This window comes from Lagenorhynchus albirostris, chromosome 20, assembly GCF_949774975.1.
Source record: "Lagenorhynchus albirostris chromosome 20, mLagAlb1.1, whole genome shotgun sequence".
Classification (NCBI taxonomy): Eukaryota; Metazoa; Chordata; class Mammalia; order Artiodactyla; family Delphinidae; genus Lagenorhynchus; species Lagenorhynchus albirostris.
In genome coordinates this window covers 8,783,040-8,798,327 of record NC_083114.1, presented here as the reverse complement: position 1 = coordinate 8,798,327, position 15,288 = coordinate 8,783,040, and the positions used below count along the sequence as shown (strand labels likewise).

The 15,288-nt window shown below is 53.6% G+C and overlaps 3 protein-coding genes and 2 long non-coding RNA genes across 6 annotated transcripts; 2 read left to right on the top strand and 3 right to left on the bottom strand.

The window, feature by feature from the left end:
* Positions 1 to 596: 596 nt before the first annotated feature.
* On the bottom strand, positions 597 to 2,655 carry RNF227 (ring finger protein 227). The gene is given in 3 exon segments (XM_060134127.1): positions 597 to 2,043; positions 2,142 to 2,261; positions 2,263 to 2,655. Coding segments are annotated over 3 exon segments (570 nt in total). The 3' UTR covers positions 597 to 1,986.
* LOC132511191 (uncharacterized) lies at positions 2,527 to 4,525 on the top strand. The gene is made up of 3 exons (XR_009537544.1): positions 2,527 to 2,739; positions 3,232 to 3,398; positions 4,491 to 4,525. It is a non-coding gene; the product is annotated as an uncharacterized LOC132511191 (long non-coding RNA).
* Positions 4,526 to 4,746: 221 nt separating this feature from the next.
* LOC132511192 (uncharacterized) lies at positions 4,747 to 8,955 on the top strand. The gene is made up of 2 exons (XR_009537545.1): positions 4,747 to 4,929; positions 7,024 to 8,955. It is a non-coding gene; the product is annotated as an uncharacterized LOC132511192 (long non-coding RNA).
* KCNAB3 (potassium voltage-gated channel subfamily A regulatory beta subunit 3) lies at positions 5,754 to 12,396 on the bottom strand. Of its 2 annotated transcripts, none has more exons than XM_060134120.1 (14): positions 12,155 to 12,396; positions 10,766 to 10,809; positions 10,639 to 10,676; positions 10,320 to 10,399; positions 8,965 to 9,009; positions 8,819 to 8,863; positions 8,564 to 8,607; positions 8,279 to 8,365; positions 7,919 to 8,028; positions 7,654 to 7,774; positions 7,475 to 7,569; positions 7,277 to 7,397; positions 7,018 to 7,106; positions 5,754 to 6,719 (listed from the first exon to the last, which is right to left on the bottom strand). In XM_060134120.1, exons 1-14 carry the CDS (start codon positions 12,394 to 12,396, stop codon positions 6,642 to 6,644), a joined length of 1,239 nt encoding a protein of 412 aa, XP_059990103.1. In that variant the 3' UTR covers positions 5,754 to 6,641. The 2 variants fall into 2 exon arrangements, with proteins under 2 accessions (XP_059990103.1, XP_059990102.1); XM_060134119.1 differs by having other exon boundaries at positions 7,919 to 8,004.
* A 972-nt stretch (positions 12,397 to 13,368) lies between these two features.
* TRAPPC1 (trafficking protein particle complex subunit 1) lies at positions 13,369 to 15,051 on the bottom strand. Its single transcript, XM_060133551.1, has 5 exons — positions 15,001 to 15,051; positions 14,792 to 14,890; positions 14,569 to 14,639; positions 14,080 to 14,218; positions 13,369 to 13,783 (listed from the first exon to the last, which is right to left on the bottom strand). Exons 2-5 carry the CDS (start codon positions 14,888 to 14,890, stop codon positions 13,655 to 13,657), a joined length of 438 nt encoding a protein of 145 aa, XP_059989534.1. The 5' UTR covers positions 15,001 to 15,051; the 3' UTR covers positions 13,369 to 13,654.
* Between the last annotated feature and the right edge of the window lie 237 nt (positions 15,052 to 15,288).

Below are 15,288 nucleotides of genomic sequence, written 5' to 3'. Positions count from 1 at the left end.
TGTGTGCTCTGTTATTTTTGAGTGGGGGAGTTCTTTGGTTTCGGGGAGGGATGAGGAAAGAAAGGGTGTTGCTTCCTGCCATTTCCTATTACCCATTTCTCTCTTTTTTTAAATCTTGTGCCTTTTCCTTTTTCTCATTTTTATTTGTTGGATCATCAGCTACAACTCCAAGGCTCTTTTTCCAACCCTCACCCCAGTGTGATGAGCTCAGCGGAGATGGAGGGTGACAGCAGGACACCTCCACAGGCCTCAGGTTGAGATCAGAGAGATAGCAGGAATTACTGGACAGAAGTTTAGTGGGAGGGGTGCCTGATAAGTTTCAGAACTGCCTTCCATTCATCCTTTTGATCGTCCTTTCCACCTTCAGCTTGTTTAGTTCTACCAAGAGTCAGTAGAGGTCACTACAGCTTCATAGGTTCAGTTCCCAGTTGCAGAAGCACACTTTTATTTTAAAGGAGCTGGGGGGTGGGGGGTCAGACCTGCATAGCTTGCCAAAGATTTGAACCGCTGGACACTACAGCTTGACATGTATTTACTACCAGAGCTTCTCAGAGGCTGAGAGACCAGACAATTTTTGAGGCTATTATATTAAAAAATGTAATTCCAACAAGCATTTATTGAGTACATGTTAAAAACACTGCTGTTGCCCTTGGAGATACAACAGTCACAAGTTAGTCACTGCTATCATGGAGCTTACACTGTAGTGCAGGACACCAACAAAACACATATCAGAAAATAAAAGTAGTGAAAAAATAAAACAAGGCATTGTATTACAGAGGGTGAGGGAGGGGGCTACACCAGATTGAAAGCCGAGAAAGACCTCCCCAAAGAGGGAATATTTAAGCTGAGACTTAACGAAAGGAAAAAGGTAAAAACATAGTTAGAAAAATTGGGGTTTATTCTTAATAAGTTCTCCCTTTTTAACTCAGGGGAAAATGTAACATAGTCTAGGACCTGGACCAGTGCTTCTTAAATTTTTACTTAAATGGATCACCTGGGATTCTTGTTAAAATGCAGAGTCTAATTCAGTAAGTCAGAAGTGAAATCCTGAGATTTTGCACTTCCAACAAGCTCCAGTCATGCCGATGCTGCTGGTCCTTGACTGTAACTCTACGATCACAAGATACGAACAGGACTTTTAAATTGAACCCCTGCCCTGAAATAGGTGATGTCTAAATATGGGACACAAGTTTAAAATTGTATGATGAGCATCTTTTTTCAGTAGTGACAGTGTTTCCTTGTGGCTGTAAAAATAATATCAGAAGTTTACAATCCACTGCCATAGCCAAATGGCTCTCCCTCCTCCCCTTGACAGGCCCTAGTGAGGTGACTCGGATAGATGCCCTCTGGACGTCGTCATACCTGCCCCAACAGGTTGAAGGGAGATTCTGAAATGAAGCGAGGCTCCTAATCTCATAGGTGGGGATGCATCTTGACAATTTTAGGAACACAGTACTGGGAAGGGGGACACTAGTAGGCATACCAGCGGAGGGAGTAGGGTGGGTACGGTTTATTTTTCTCAGTTCTCTTAGGTGCTAGAGAAGTGAGATTAATATGACATGGAAATCAGCCTCTTCTCTCCCGTTCCATCTTTTTTAAACTTTCAAATCATTGACACAGAATTGCTAAAATGGGACCTGTTGCTCCCACACATCAGAGCTGCCCTGGACAAAAGCCAAAGTCACAGCTAGGGAAATTGTCTGCTTCCCACGGGAACGTAGACTTTGTTTCTATCCTCCCTGGGCCATTCCATCCTGAATATGCAAGGCTTGCACAGTCGGTAGATGGGGGCGATTCGTCTAGGAGCCTCCCCAGCGCAGCATCAACACCTCCCAGGGCGTTCCCTTCTGCCCTTGGCTCACCTCTCTCATCCGTGACACTCCAGGACATGACAGGGGGTGGGCTTGGCACCAGTTCCTCGTAGTACAGCGCGCCCCGAGAATGCAGCTCCCACCTTTCTTCTGCCGTAGCTTCAGGGTTCCGCGGTTACAGCGTGCAGCGGGTCATGTGGGCCGAGTCCTTGATCTGTGGACGGTACAGCACTGGGGGAAAGAAGGAGGATTAGTGGCAGCGGAAGGGCGCAGCCGAACCGGCGTTCCGGGGCGCTCTCCCTCCACTGCCTACCCGGGCGGCCCCTCATCGTTGCTAGGCAGCGGCCGCCGCCACCTGCGCGCGGGTGCTAGCACCCGGGCCCAGGGCCGCAGGAGCTCACGCCATCCCGCGCTCCTAGGCCCCGCCCCCTTCTCTCCGTTTCCTAGTCATCGGCCTCTCGGCCGCATCACCGCTTTCCCGAACCGGACCACCCGCCCCATTAGATTCGTGCGCGGCCCGCTCTGTTGCCTCCAAGCGTGACCACAAGTCCGGGTTGACAGTGACTTCAGTGACCCTGCCGCGCGGGAGCAGGGTGGGCGTGCGACAGAAGGGGCACATGACGACGTGGCGCAGACTCACTGCGCGCGCGGCCGCCCCGCCGCCGTCGCCACGCGCCGCCAACTCGCGCAGACAGGCGGTGCAGAGCGTGTGGCCGCAGCGGGCGCGCGCCGTCCCGGGGAGGCGGCGGGGCTCGCGGTCCCCGAGGTTGAAGGGCCGGTAGCAGATGTTGCAGTCCAGCTCGCCCCGCTCCGGAAGAGACGGCACCCTCACCAGGAGCTGCATCGTGCCCGCCGCGGACTCGAGGGCGTCGCTAACGGAGCGGGCCTGTTCTGGGGCCCGCGCCGAGGCCTGTTGCCCCTTTTAATAGTGAGACCCCCGCCCCTCTTGAGGCGTCAAGCGGCGGTCAGGCCGCTCCCCGCGGCAGCACGCGTGGGGGCGGTGGAGGTGCGAGACCCCGAATGCCAGCCATGGCGAAGCGAGGGGAGCGGGCCAGGCGGTGCGAGGGCTGGGGAGGGGAAGTCGCGGCACGCCCCCCCCCACACACACACACACACTCCCTCCATGGCTTCCTTTATCCCCCACGCAGAGCCAGCGTTCCTTAATTCTACTGTGTGCAAATCCCCAGTTCCCTCCCTGGGCCCGGGCCCTCAGCCACTGGCACAGGGTTTCTCACACTCCTTCACAACCCACCCAAACGTACTTCGTAAGCCAGTGACACCGCCCATTCTGCCCAATCTTCAGTGGGCTCCTGGGCGTTTGAGCAGATGCTGCCCTCAATTTTCCTTGTTATATACGACCTCCCTGTGTTCTTGTAAGGGTGGCTTCCCAAATTTTATTCTCAAACTGCTCAACTCCCAGGTGAAATCTCAGCCTAAGGAGGGCCCTAGATTCCAGGACCGTGGCCTTAGGAATGCTGGGAATCCTATCCTTCCTGAGTAGCCAGGCCTGGACACCCACACACCATGATGGCTCCAGCAACGCAGCCCAGCCTGAGCTCTGACTCGGGGGTGTGACTTCTGCTACAGGTAAACAGGACACAGTACTCACAGCCCACATTCCCTCACGGTGCCACACCCATCCCCCAGCCGCAGCCTCACCCTCCTCTCCTGGACCTGCGGTCCAGATTCTGTTGTGGAGGTTCATAGCACGGACTCTAGAGCCCGCTTACCAGTTGTGACACTTTGAGCAAGTTACTTAACTTCTCTGGGACTTGGTTTCCTCATCTATAACGTGTGGATGATAATAGGATTGAATCAGCTTATATACTGATTCTAAGGTGCTTAGAATGATACTTGGCACACAGTAAACACACCATATATTAGCTGTTGTTAGTATCCTGTGACCCAGCCTATGTTGTGTTTACTTTAACTTCTTGGCACCCAACGTTTCCAACACCCATTTCTTTTCTTTTTTTTAAACCCTGTTGCTTTCACCTTAGTAACACCCACTCAACCTTCAGCTCTCCACGCAGCCTCACTGTGTGAAATACCCACTGTAGACTCTGGTAACACCACGTGCTTTCCTCTGGACTTTGGACAACCAAAGTTTGTGTGTGTTTGGGGGTTACTTGTTACTTCTTTGCCTTTCCCATCTGTAAACTTCACAATGGTTGTTCTGAGTCTGGTTTTGTTCACCACTGTGTCCCTGTGCTGTACCATAGTAGGACTCAATAGATAAATACTTGTTAAATTAATGAACGAGGTGAGTGATAAATATGGTAAACGAGGGAATTCCCTGGCTGTCCAGTGGTTAGGACTCTTTCCCTGCCGGGGGAACTAAAATCCTGCAAGCCATGCAGCACGGCCAAAAATAATAATAATAATAAATTATATATATATATATGTATATATATATACACATATATGTATATATCGTAAACGAGGTGTGACAATAAAGGAAGATTCCTTACAAGGGGTTTCTAACTGCCTCTGAAGGTAATTCTAAGAGGACTTTTTTCAATGTTTTGAGCCATGGGGTAGGCATCATTAAAATAAGTGCACAGCCCTCCAAGGTAACTGTTTAAGGAGAGTACTATTTTGAATTTATAAATTCTTGTATGTTTGTTACAGAATAACTAACAATAGTCACACATTTTTACCTCTTTGTTTCCTCCACAGTCTTCCAAAATGAGTGGGAGATGATAGGAGTGGATGTAAGTATTCATTAGTTGATGCGGTTGGCTGCTAATCCAGTAAATGGCATGCTGCTGACTTCTCTCTTTTGAAAATTGGTTTTATTCTACTCTCCCAGCTTCGGGATCAAGGAAGGGTGAGGATGGGAAGAAGGGAGATGGTGAGGTTTTATATATATATATATATATATATATATATATATATATATATATATATATTTTTTTTTTTTTTGCAGTACGCGGGCCTCTCACTGTTGTGGCCTCTCCTGTTGCAGAGCACAGGCTCTGGACACGCAGGCTCAGCGGCCATGGCTCACGAGCCTAGCCGGTCCACGGCATGTGGGATCTTCCTGGACCGGGGCATGAACCTGCATCCCCTGCATCGGCAGGCAGACTCTCCACCACTGCGCCACCAGGGAAGCCCGGTGAGGTTGTATTTTAAGGGAGGCAGAGCTAATCCTACCCTGCCTTGTGATCTTTAAAGGTTATAACTTTCCACCCACTTTGTGTCCCAGGGAAATCAGAGTTCTTTGGGGAAGAATAAGGGTAAGGCTCTGACATAATCCCATTTGCTTCTGCTTTTCCACCACTCTCACACCTGATCTTTGACTTGTTTTCTTTTTTTTCTTTATACTGTTTCTTTTCCCTGTCTCTGTATCATTTCAACCATAGACCGGTTTTCATTTTACCTCTCCTTCCCCAAATCCCGAAGCCTCAACCTCAGAACAGCCCCTCCCCCTCAGCCACAGGAAAACCACCTAGATAGTTCATTGGCGTATGTGTGGGTATCAGGCAAGAGGGAAACAAGACGAATGGCTAATATAACTTACAAAACAAAACAAGGGGGCTTCCCTGGTGGCGCAGTGGTTGAGAGCCCGCCTGCCGATTCAGGGGATGCAGGTTCGTGCCACAACAGTGAGAGGCCCGCGTACCGCAAAAAAAAAACACAAAAAAACAAAACAAGGGTAAGAGTGAGCATCAGAGGGAGGAGCAACAAAGCTATGAAGCCCGGCCTGTGGGTTCTAAGGAAGAAAGCTGTGGCCTGGAGGATCAGGTGCCTGGGTCCTTGATGAGAGCAGTGACTAGCAGCATGATGCCTGGGTCACTGAGGTAAAGGAGCAGTGGACAGGTAGTGCTGGACCTTTCTAACGGCAGGGTGCTAGAGGCCCAGATACGTGAGACTGAGATCCTAACCTCTCAGCCCCCAGCAATTTCAGACGCGGTAAGTGATGATCAAGCTGAGATTTTATTTACAGTTCCCTGGGAAGTCTTACACAAGAGGGGCCATCATTATTGCTTTAAGATTATTGCCAGGAGGAAGACTACAGTCCTCCACTCCCGGGTAGGAGTCCTGCTCAAGGCTCAAAAGTTTATCCCCAGACCTTTTTATGTCAGCCCCATTTCTCTGCCCTGACCTAAAGGCTGTCACCTTTTCCTGCAAAGTGCGGCCCAACCGTACTTTCCAAGGGCTTCCCTGGCCACTTGTGCCAGGACAGGCTATACATCGGCCGTCAATTTTCCCTCATCAGTGCTTTGTCACTGCACTCCCCACCCTACCCCTCTCTGACAAGAACAAAGTCTCAACACTTTTTGTGGTTTTAAGCCCTCCTCCACCTCCTGGCTGAGGCAGGGTCCTAGTTTCCCAAAGATTATCATTTACTTCCTGCCAGGACCAGCCTGGCTTCCTTTGTAACGAATGTAAGAGCCCCATCTCCTTTGTCCCAGATGACATCAAAACTCACTTCATATTAGGTTGTTACCCCATGATGACATTTCAAGGGCCACTTCTGAGGTACTCTGCATGGGTCTTGTATCTGCCTTTTTTCCCCCTGGGCCTCGGCGATTAGGGGAAGAGAGAAGGGAGCGAGGCCAAGTGGCAGAGAGGGGACAGCCCAGTAGCTCATGCCCAGGATTAGCAGGGAGACCTAGGAGGACGCAATAGGGGGCGGCGGACTACTTTCCCTCTCAAGCCCCACTGCGGGAGGATATGGCTTTGTTCATGCTTTCGCTACTGTGACCGGAACTCGTTAGTGGGCGGGGCCTCCCTGGCTCCGGCCGCTGCGTGGAGGGATCCGGAGCGGGAGGGAGGCGGGGGCGGGAAGCGGTCCTGGGAGCGGGTCCCTGCGCCCCCGACGGACTATTTCTTGAGATGAGGTTTGTGGCCCAGGAGCCCTTCTATCTCCATCACCGTCTGCGGGGTCAGCTGACTCAGCACCTGCAATTGAATGGGGTGGTGGAGAGGTGCAGGGTTGCTGAACAAGGGAATGAGGTTGGAAAACCCGGGGAGCCGCACAGCGAAGCCAGGTGGCAGGGAAAGAGTCGCAGCTGTGCCCCTGCCTCACCGTCTCACCCTGGGACCTCTCATTTGCCAAGCGAGGACATTGTAGTGGGTGACCTCACAGGCCCATTCTGGGCTGGACAGCAAGGCCTTGCTTGAGTGCTGGGACAGGGGACAGAGATGGGCTCTGGCTCTGACACCCCCCCCACTGCCCCCCACACCCTTCCCCCCTCACCTGCAGGGCGCCCAGGTGTTCAATCAGCTGCTCTGCACTGGACACCCCCAGCAAGACCGAGCTGACACCCTCACTGCGGAGACACCACGCTGGGCCAGAGAAGGAAATAAAAAAGAACTGGTCGGAAAGAGTGAGCACGCAGACTTCAGAGGTGTCTCCGAGGAAGAGGGTCCTCCCCAGAGACAAACCAGTCTGCGGTTTGGTAGCATCTCAGGAGGAGACAAGGCCTCTTCAGGGTCCAGGACTGGCAGTGTCTCACCAATAGCAAGCTGCGCCACGGTGCAGCCCAGCTGGTGAGCGATGGGGAGAAGGTCCATGACTTTGGCTTGTTGCTTCTTGCCATCCTCACTCTGCACTTTGTCTTTGTGCCACTGGTAGCCCTGGAGGCCAAGGAGAATCAGCAAAAGACGACTCCTCAGATAGTCCACTCCTGCCGTCCTGAGCCCCCAGATCTCACCTTGATGTTGACCCTGCAGGTATCTGGGACTCGCCCATCATACTTGCTAGTGATGAGGCCACAGGCAAGAGGGGACCAGGTGACTGAGCCAACACCTAAGAGGAAGAGGATTGGATGTGGGAAAGGGATCTAGGTGATGGTGAGGCCGAGGGAAAGGTAGGGATGAGGGGACTTCGAACCAATCTTGTGGTAGAGCTCTGGCAGCTGCATCTCCACCTTCTCTCTCTGAAACAGATGGTGCTCAGCTTGTTCACACACTGGAGGAATCAGGTTGAACTGTCTGGCCATGGAGTAGGCCTCCTGAGTTGGGGTGGGGAAAAGATGGGGGTCAGAGCACTCCTTCCATTTTCTTCCACTCCCCCCCCTCCAGTAGAGTGGGGTTTGGAGTGGCCATGTGAAAAGTGGGAACAAGTTGTAGGACGGCGAGGTGGGTGGCACACTCACCATGATTTCTGCAGCCCCCCATCGGGATGTCCCCCAGTATAGGGCCAGGCCCTGGTTGATGACATAGGTCATGGCTCGCACAATCTCTAGGCACATAGGAGAGGGAGAGCCTCACTGTCAGACCCCTGGCATCCTGGGTTCCAGATGTGCAGACCTCTGCCTGCCCCACCAAGGCCCCACTCATCCCTGTGGAGTCAGAGGGGTTGGTATCTGCTTTTCACCTCCCTCCCCGTCCAAGTCCTGGGGTCTGAGCCTCTGCTGTGGAGCTTGGGAGGCCTCCTGAGCAGGGGCTGGCTTCTGCTGAGGGTTTTAGAAGTGCTCAGTTTTGAAGGGCTGTCAGGGTTGGGGTGCTGCTTTTACCCTCCATGGGACTGTTGGGGTCTGAGCGATTGGCGAAGATGATGTCCACATATCCCAGCTGGAGGCGTTCCAGGGATCCTCGCAAGCCTGGGGTAAAAGCATGGGGCGAGGAAGGTAAGCTCTTCAGCTTCAGTTTCCTAAGAATTTAGACCTTATCCTTTTGCCATGGCCACCTAAATCCCGGCTTCCCTATTCAAAGCCTCAGACTCAGAGCTTCAGAGAATGTTCCCAACTCCTCTGGCTTCCATACCCAGCCACCTCCAGTTCCCAGCCCCTAACTCTTACCCTCAATGATGTGTTTGCGGCTCAAGCCTCGCTCAGTTTCTGCCCTGTAGGAAAAGGTAAGTCAGAGATGAGGTGTGTCAAAGATAAGGGACCAGGGCTGGCCTGGAATCATGAGGAACTGGTATTTCAGGGGTCCTCACAGGCAGGATGCAGACCTGGGGTAGCAGGTGCAGGGACTGCTGTCCCCACCCCCATCCCATGCACCTTCACACAGTCTCTGCAGATCTCCCCAATTATAGTGAGGCAGCCACTTACTGTCCTCCCCCAAAAATCTTGGTGGTGATGACATAGCTTGATCTCCTGGAAGAAAGAGAAATGGTAGAACGGGCAAGAAAAGGATTTTTGGATGATCATGTCCCCAGCAACCTCCCGGCCCTCCCCACCCACCCAACATGTCTTACCTCCAACCTTTGCTCTTGAGGATGTTGCCTAGGGTTCTTTCAGCCCTGGAAGGAAGACAGTGTAGAAGCACTGACCCCTCCAAAGTGGATCAGTTTCTTTCCTTCCTCCCCACCTTTCCCTTCAACTAATTTCCTCTCCTGTAAAATGGAGCATAAACGAGGAGCCCATTGGGCTGTCAGCCCCATCCTAGACTAAGTAAGAGGGGCTCCCAATCTAGGGTTCTAGTCGTATCATTTTCACTCATTCATTCAACAAATGTCAGCTGTGCATCACTGTGTACCAGGCTCTGTTCTGGGTGCTGAAGGGATAGAATAGGATGAGAGAAGAGGGACCAACTATAGTGGAGCCAGGGAGGACACTGCCTCGTCTGGTTCCAACCATTTGTATTGCCCTCCCCCTTCTTTTAGTCTTTGCAAAGTTCCACCCATCCTCCAAAATTTAGCTTGGTCCTCCAAAATTTAGCTTGGATTCTGCCTCATTCTATGGAAAATGTTCTCTGATTGCTGTAGTCTATGGTCAGTCCTTGTCAGCTTCCATAGCTCTTATTGGCTACACAATTTTTTGACACTTAATCATGAGTTAATGTGTGACAAGTCTTAAGTTATGGTGGGCTCTTACTGAAGTGTTACTGTTATTTAATCTTTCGTATCTCCTTGTCTTTTGGTTTGTTTGTTTAACCACTTAGACTGTGAGCTTTTTGAGGGCATATTGATGTCATCCTTCAATCAGATACCTGCTCTGTGACAGGCTCTGCATAGGTACTTAGGTGACGTGGGAAAGAGCAAGACAAGTTCTGTGGAGGGAGGAGCCTCCCAGGTGAGCAGTGAATATGGCCTTGTAAACGAGTAATTGATGAACTCTGTGTCAGAGGGTAGTGTAAAGTGCTTTGGGAGCTGATGGGGATAGTGACCAACTTTGGGGAGCTGGGCAAAGGCTTCTTGGAAGAGCTGACATCTGGGACAAGTCTTAAAGATAAGCAGAAGAGTTTGCCAGAAGAAGAGGCAGGAGTAGTCATCCTAGGTTTTTACTATTTGCAGCGTGAAGCCATGTGTGCTGTGGTATAGTATGTTTGAAATTTATCTTTGTCATCCTCACATAGTTGCACATAAATGACGTCCAGGAAATAGTTGTTTGTTTTATTTCATTTTGACTGCACAGTATGCCCCATTGCCCTCAAAGCTGGAGAGAGACAGATGTTGGGACTACAGTTCCCATAATGCTTTGGGGCCCCATTGGCTGAAAGGTTGGAACTTAGTGATGCAGAATTCCCAGGGTTCTTTAGGGGGGAAACCAAAAAGCCCTGATATTCTCTCAGCCTTCCAAGTGTAACTTAGTCTTTCACCCCAGTCCTTACTTTCCCGCTGCATACACTTCGGTGGTGTCAAACAGGTTTACGCCATGCTCATAGGCTACTGTCAGCACATCCTCTGCTGTCTAGGATGGTGAGAGAAAAAGTTGAAGACCAGCAACCAGCCTCTCAGTTACCTTCCTTACGGCATTCTAGCCCATCAGACCTCAACCTTCGTTTACACATTCACTCCCCTTTCCCCATCCTCCAACCTCAGGTCCACCGTTCCCCATGCTTGTTGTCCAAACCCCTATGCAAGTCCATTTCCCCCCTTTTTGGTTCTCTCATACCCCCTCACCCTGCTTCTAGGTCCCATCACTTATACCTCATCTGAGATCTGAGAACCAAATGTGACCCAGGTACCTGCAAGAGAGAAGCCAGGCAGGTGAGACCTGTGGGGGCAAGCCATGAAAGAACGCCCCTTCCCTTAATTCCTCTTCTTTCTAACTCACCTAGGCCAAGGCAGGATACCCGAAGACCAGACTTTCCTAGGTTCCTGCAGGACACAGAGGCAGAAGGAAGGGGTAGAGCCTCCATTAGGAACATAGATTATCAGCCTCCAGTTCCTCTCCTTCCAGACTGAGATGCCCTCAGGGTGTCTCAGTCCAAAGAAGCTAGACTCAGTGAGCCCACTGAATTGGGCAGTGCTATGGCCATAGCATAAGTGAACAAATAATGGCTGTTCCTCTGGAGCCACTGTCCAGTGCCTCTGTTCCCTCCTATCACATTGAAGATGCGCTGCCTGCTTAGCGTTTCTGCTGGTGGGTCTTGTGTTTATTTGAGTCATCTCTGGGATGTGTAGAGTCGAGGGTGGGGGTTGGCTGGGAGGAATGCGACGGGCTAATTGTGATGAGTTTGTGAAAACAGATCATCAGAGAGTGCTGTGCTAAAGGGCAGACACTGGGGTGGAAGGGGTAAACCAAGTCAAGTTCAGGCACTCAGGCAGGCAAGGATCCTTGGATAGGCTAGGCAGGGAGGCCTCCAACAAAAGCAGGTAGGACACCTGGGTGGAGAGTATGAGAGGTAAGACCAGTTCCCCCTCTTCCCCTCTCTACTCCCTCTGCTCCTGTTGGCTTGTGAAGTCTGTCTTCAAACCAGAGAGACGCTCCTCCCAAGGACCCCCCACCCAGGCCGTCCGCTCAGCTTCCCAATCCGGGCCACCACATGGAGGGGATCAAATTCCTCAAGTGACAAAGCCAGGTCAGATCAGTGACCTCTGCTCACTCTCAAGCAGGAGCCCCTCCCCTCCCCCCTACTGGTAGTCCTGAGAGCCCAGCGGTTCTCTGAGATAAAGTCGGTTACATTTCCGTCCATCTTACCCACATGGCCCCTGTCCTTCGGCAGGGGCTTGAGAGATGTGGTCCATCCTTCCAAGGGCCCCACTTCCCTCCCCACCAAGAAGGTTGCAGGAGACCTTGGGGCATGTGGGGGCAGTATCTGGGTCAGGCACACTGAGCAGGCCACAGTGAGAAGCCGTTTCCTTCCCCCATCTTCCCAGGACACGACCCAAGGACACTTCATCCCGGGGGGTGGGGGTGGGGGTGTGCAGCCTGGAGATCCGTGCATCCCTCGCCTTCCTGAGGGTAAGGAGGGAAGCTTAGGAGTATCCCCTGGGTCTGACAGGCCTGGTCAACCTTGGTAAACTTGATTTTCTACTAGTCGGGGGTATGGACGGAGAGCAAGAGAGGGCCCAAGTAAGGGAGTGCCAATGATGGGAAGAGGAGATGGAGTGAGCCGGGATCTTCTTAGCGAAGTTTGAGGGGGTTCTGGAAGCATCCCAGGAAGCCTCAGGGGTCAGGAAAGGGGAGCAGATGTGGCGGGCTGCCCGGCCACCCCCATACCTGTATTTCATGCCAGTGCCTCGGCCGGTGCTCTCTCGGAGGACCCCAGCGGGCGCTGGGGGTCGGGGGACCACTGCGGCCCGGGCCTTGGGGCCCGACCCTCCTCCCCCCGTAGGATTCCCATGCCCCCCGCCGACCGGCCCGCCATTACCGCCCCCGGGGCCCGGCCGGGGTCCACACAGACGGTCCTCACTGCTCCGGCTGCGAAGGTTCTGCTCGGTACATGCGATAGACACCTGCATGCCGGCTGGCCAAGGCGAGGGAGGGGGCTCCGAGGGGGCGGGAGGAGGAGGGAACCGGTAAGCCCGAGGGGAGACACCCGGGGGTGTAGTGGCGCGAGCCCTAGAAGAGCGGGAAGGCTGAGGAGGTTGCGGCGGGAGCAGCCAGGCAGGATCCGGCTCGCGGGGGCGGGCTGCTGGAGGTCGCGGGGTTTGCGGCGGAGAGGAGAAACGCGGGAGGGCGCCACGAGTGGAGCGATTAGGATTCGGGGGTACTGGCGCAGGGAGGAGAGGGGGAAATGGACGAGGGTAAAGGTCGAGGGCTATTCTCGGAGGGTAGGAACTTAGGGACGGGGGGGGCGGAAGAGAGATGCCACCTCAGCCCGAACCGCAGCGGGACCCGATAGACTCCCAGCCGCGTCGGCTGCGGGCCCAGCTTATCAACATGCAGACACCGCCCCCTCATCTGCATAAAGACGCCCGCCTCCCAGCCAAAACCTGCCGCTCATCTGCATAAGCCCCACCTTCCGGAGCTCCGCAGCTTGGGTGTTCTGTGGGCTCACAGGAACCGGAGAGCAGAACCGGGAGGGTGGTTCTACTCTCTGCACCCCGAGGCCAGTCGGCCTTCCCCCAACCCAGTGGTTTTCAATCAGTGAGCTATTTTCTCCCCTAGGGGACGTTTGGCAAGATCTGGAGACATTGTTGACTGTCACGATCTGGGTGCGCGCGCGCGCGTGTGAGAGAAAGAGAGAAAGAGAAAGACATGGAGACGTGCTACCAGCATCTAGTGAGTGGCGGCCAGAACAAACACGACAGCACCCCCCCCACACACACACACACCAAGATATTATCCAGCCCCAAACGTCAATAGTGCCGCTGTTGAGAAACCCGTGGACAAAGCCTCTTTGCTGGCTCAGGGGATGTGAACACCCTGGTTCACGCCTTCATGAGAGGGGCAGGCCCCGATCGACCACTGAAACTAACACACTCAGGTCGCAGAGGGTGATAAAAAGTTTATTCTGTACTTCTCCCAGCGTCAGGTAGGGGATAAAACTGGAGAGAGGGCCTGGTTTGGAGGTGTAGAGACTCCAGTAGGCTTCCTTCCTGTGATGGGAAGGGCACCATGGAGGGCTTTTTAAGCTGTTCCCCTGGGAGGGCTGCCAAGGGGCCTGACGGGGATGGAGGAGCTGGGGCCGTGGGGCTGCCAGTAGGGGCCCTCAGGTGAAACAAAGGGCCCCAGATAGACAAGGATTCTTCTGAGGGGTGAGGTAGAGTGCTTCCTTCAGCCAGCCCGGGCGGAGAAGAAGGGCAGAGAGCGGACGTAGGAGTCCAGTCGGGAGCGGAAGAGCTCACTTTGCACAGTTTGGCCCAGCGGGCACAGGGGATTCTTCACCACCAGCTCCACGTACAGCTGTGGAGGGGGAGGGTGTTAGAGCCAGGCTTTGAACACTTCTTGTTTTCAACCCCAAACCTACTATAACCTCAAGGGTGTGTGAATGCACAGCGATCAAGGGCTGGAAGGCAAACCCTCCTTGGGGAGAAACTGGTGGTGGGAGTGTATAAGGACCTAAAGGGTCCCAAGAAGTCTGACTTCAATAGAGATACAATACAGTAGGATTAGGGCAGGGAAGCTGAAGGAGTCTTGGGGCTCTAAGTGGCCATGGCTGTTGAAGCTTTGGCGGAAGGGTCCGAGGGGCTGGCACTGACCGCACTGTAGATGTGGTGCAACACATCTCGGATGGGTCCCACGCCCAAGTCAGTGTTCATGACAACCTTGATCCCAGTGGGCGTCTCGTAGTAATGGAGTTTGTAACGGCTAGTTTGGAAGGCCAGGAAGCCGTCCTTCCTGCAGAGATGAGGAGGATGTTAAGGAATAGAAGCGAAATCTCTCCCAAAGAGATTCTTCTGATCTCCTCTAGATTGACTCCCTCTTCTCTAAACATGTCGTTTGTAGGAGCCTGGTTGACTAAAGACACCTCCCATCTTCACCCCTCAATTTAGCCCCGTTGCCCAACCTCTCTACCTTCAGATCTTCCCCACCGCCGCTCCTGCCAGCTACTGCACTCTCGCCCCGGACTCAGCCTCTCTTCTCTGTCTCCTTACCCTCTCTGGGGGCCAAAGCCCCTTCCACTCCAGAAAGTTTCCCCCGCCCCCAAATTCCCTCCCTCCCTCAACAACCCCTCTGACTACGCGTACATGTCTAGCGGGGACATCTTGCTGACAAACGAGCGGATAGAGAAGAGCATCCCGTACATCAGCTTGTACTCCTGGAGGGAGAGGGGCAGAGTTAGTTCTCGGTTTTTAAAGGAGCCAGGGTTGGGTTGGGAAGGAGCCAGGGTTTGGAGAGAAGAAGCTGGACTGGAACAATGTGCATTTGGAGATGTGAGGTCACCCGGGTTGCGCGGGGCCCTCTCGTCACCTCCTCCTTGGGGATCCCCGCTTGCTTCTTGCGGTGCCACTCGCTGTAATGCAGACACACTCCATTCCGGTCAAACAGGTACAGGTTGTGGACAGTCATCTGCAGGGCAGAGAATGTGAGCCTCACTCCGGGACCGCCCACACCCCGTAGGCTCCAGTTCTTAGCCCGGGATCCCTCCAACCAGACGGGGACCCCTCCCGCGAACTCACCGGAACTTCTCCGAGTGCCCGTCACTCGATACTTCCGGTTTCCGCGGAGCCCCGCCCCACCGGGTCTACACGCTCTAGCGGCAGAGAAATAACCCCGCCCCTATACCTCTCTCAGCCAATCCGTGGCCGTCGGATACGCGCACGCGCGTCCAGGCTCTCCGGCTCCAGAAGCTGTGAGAGCGGCTGAAAACAAGGTGTCCTGGGCTGGTGACGTCATCGAGGCGAGCGAGGCGGGGCTGCGGACTGTGGGCGGGAGGCTGCCAACGGTTTTGATTGTAGGGAAGGGCG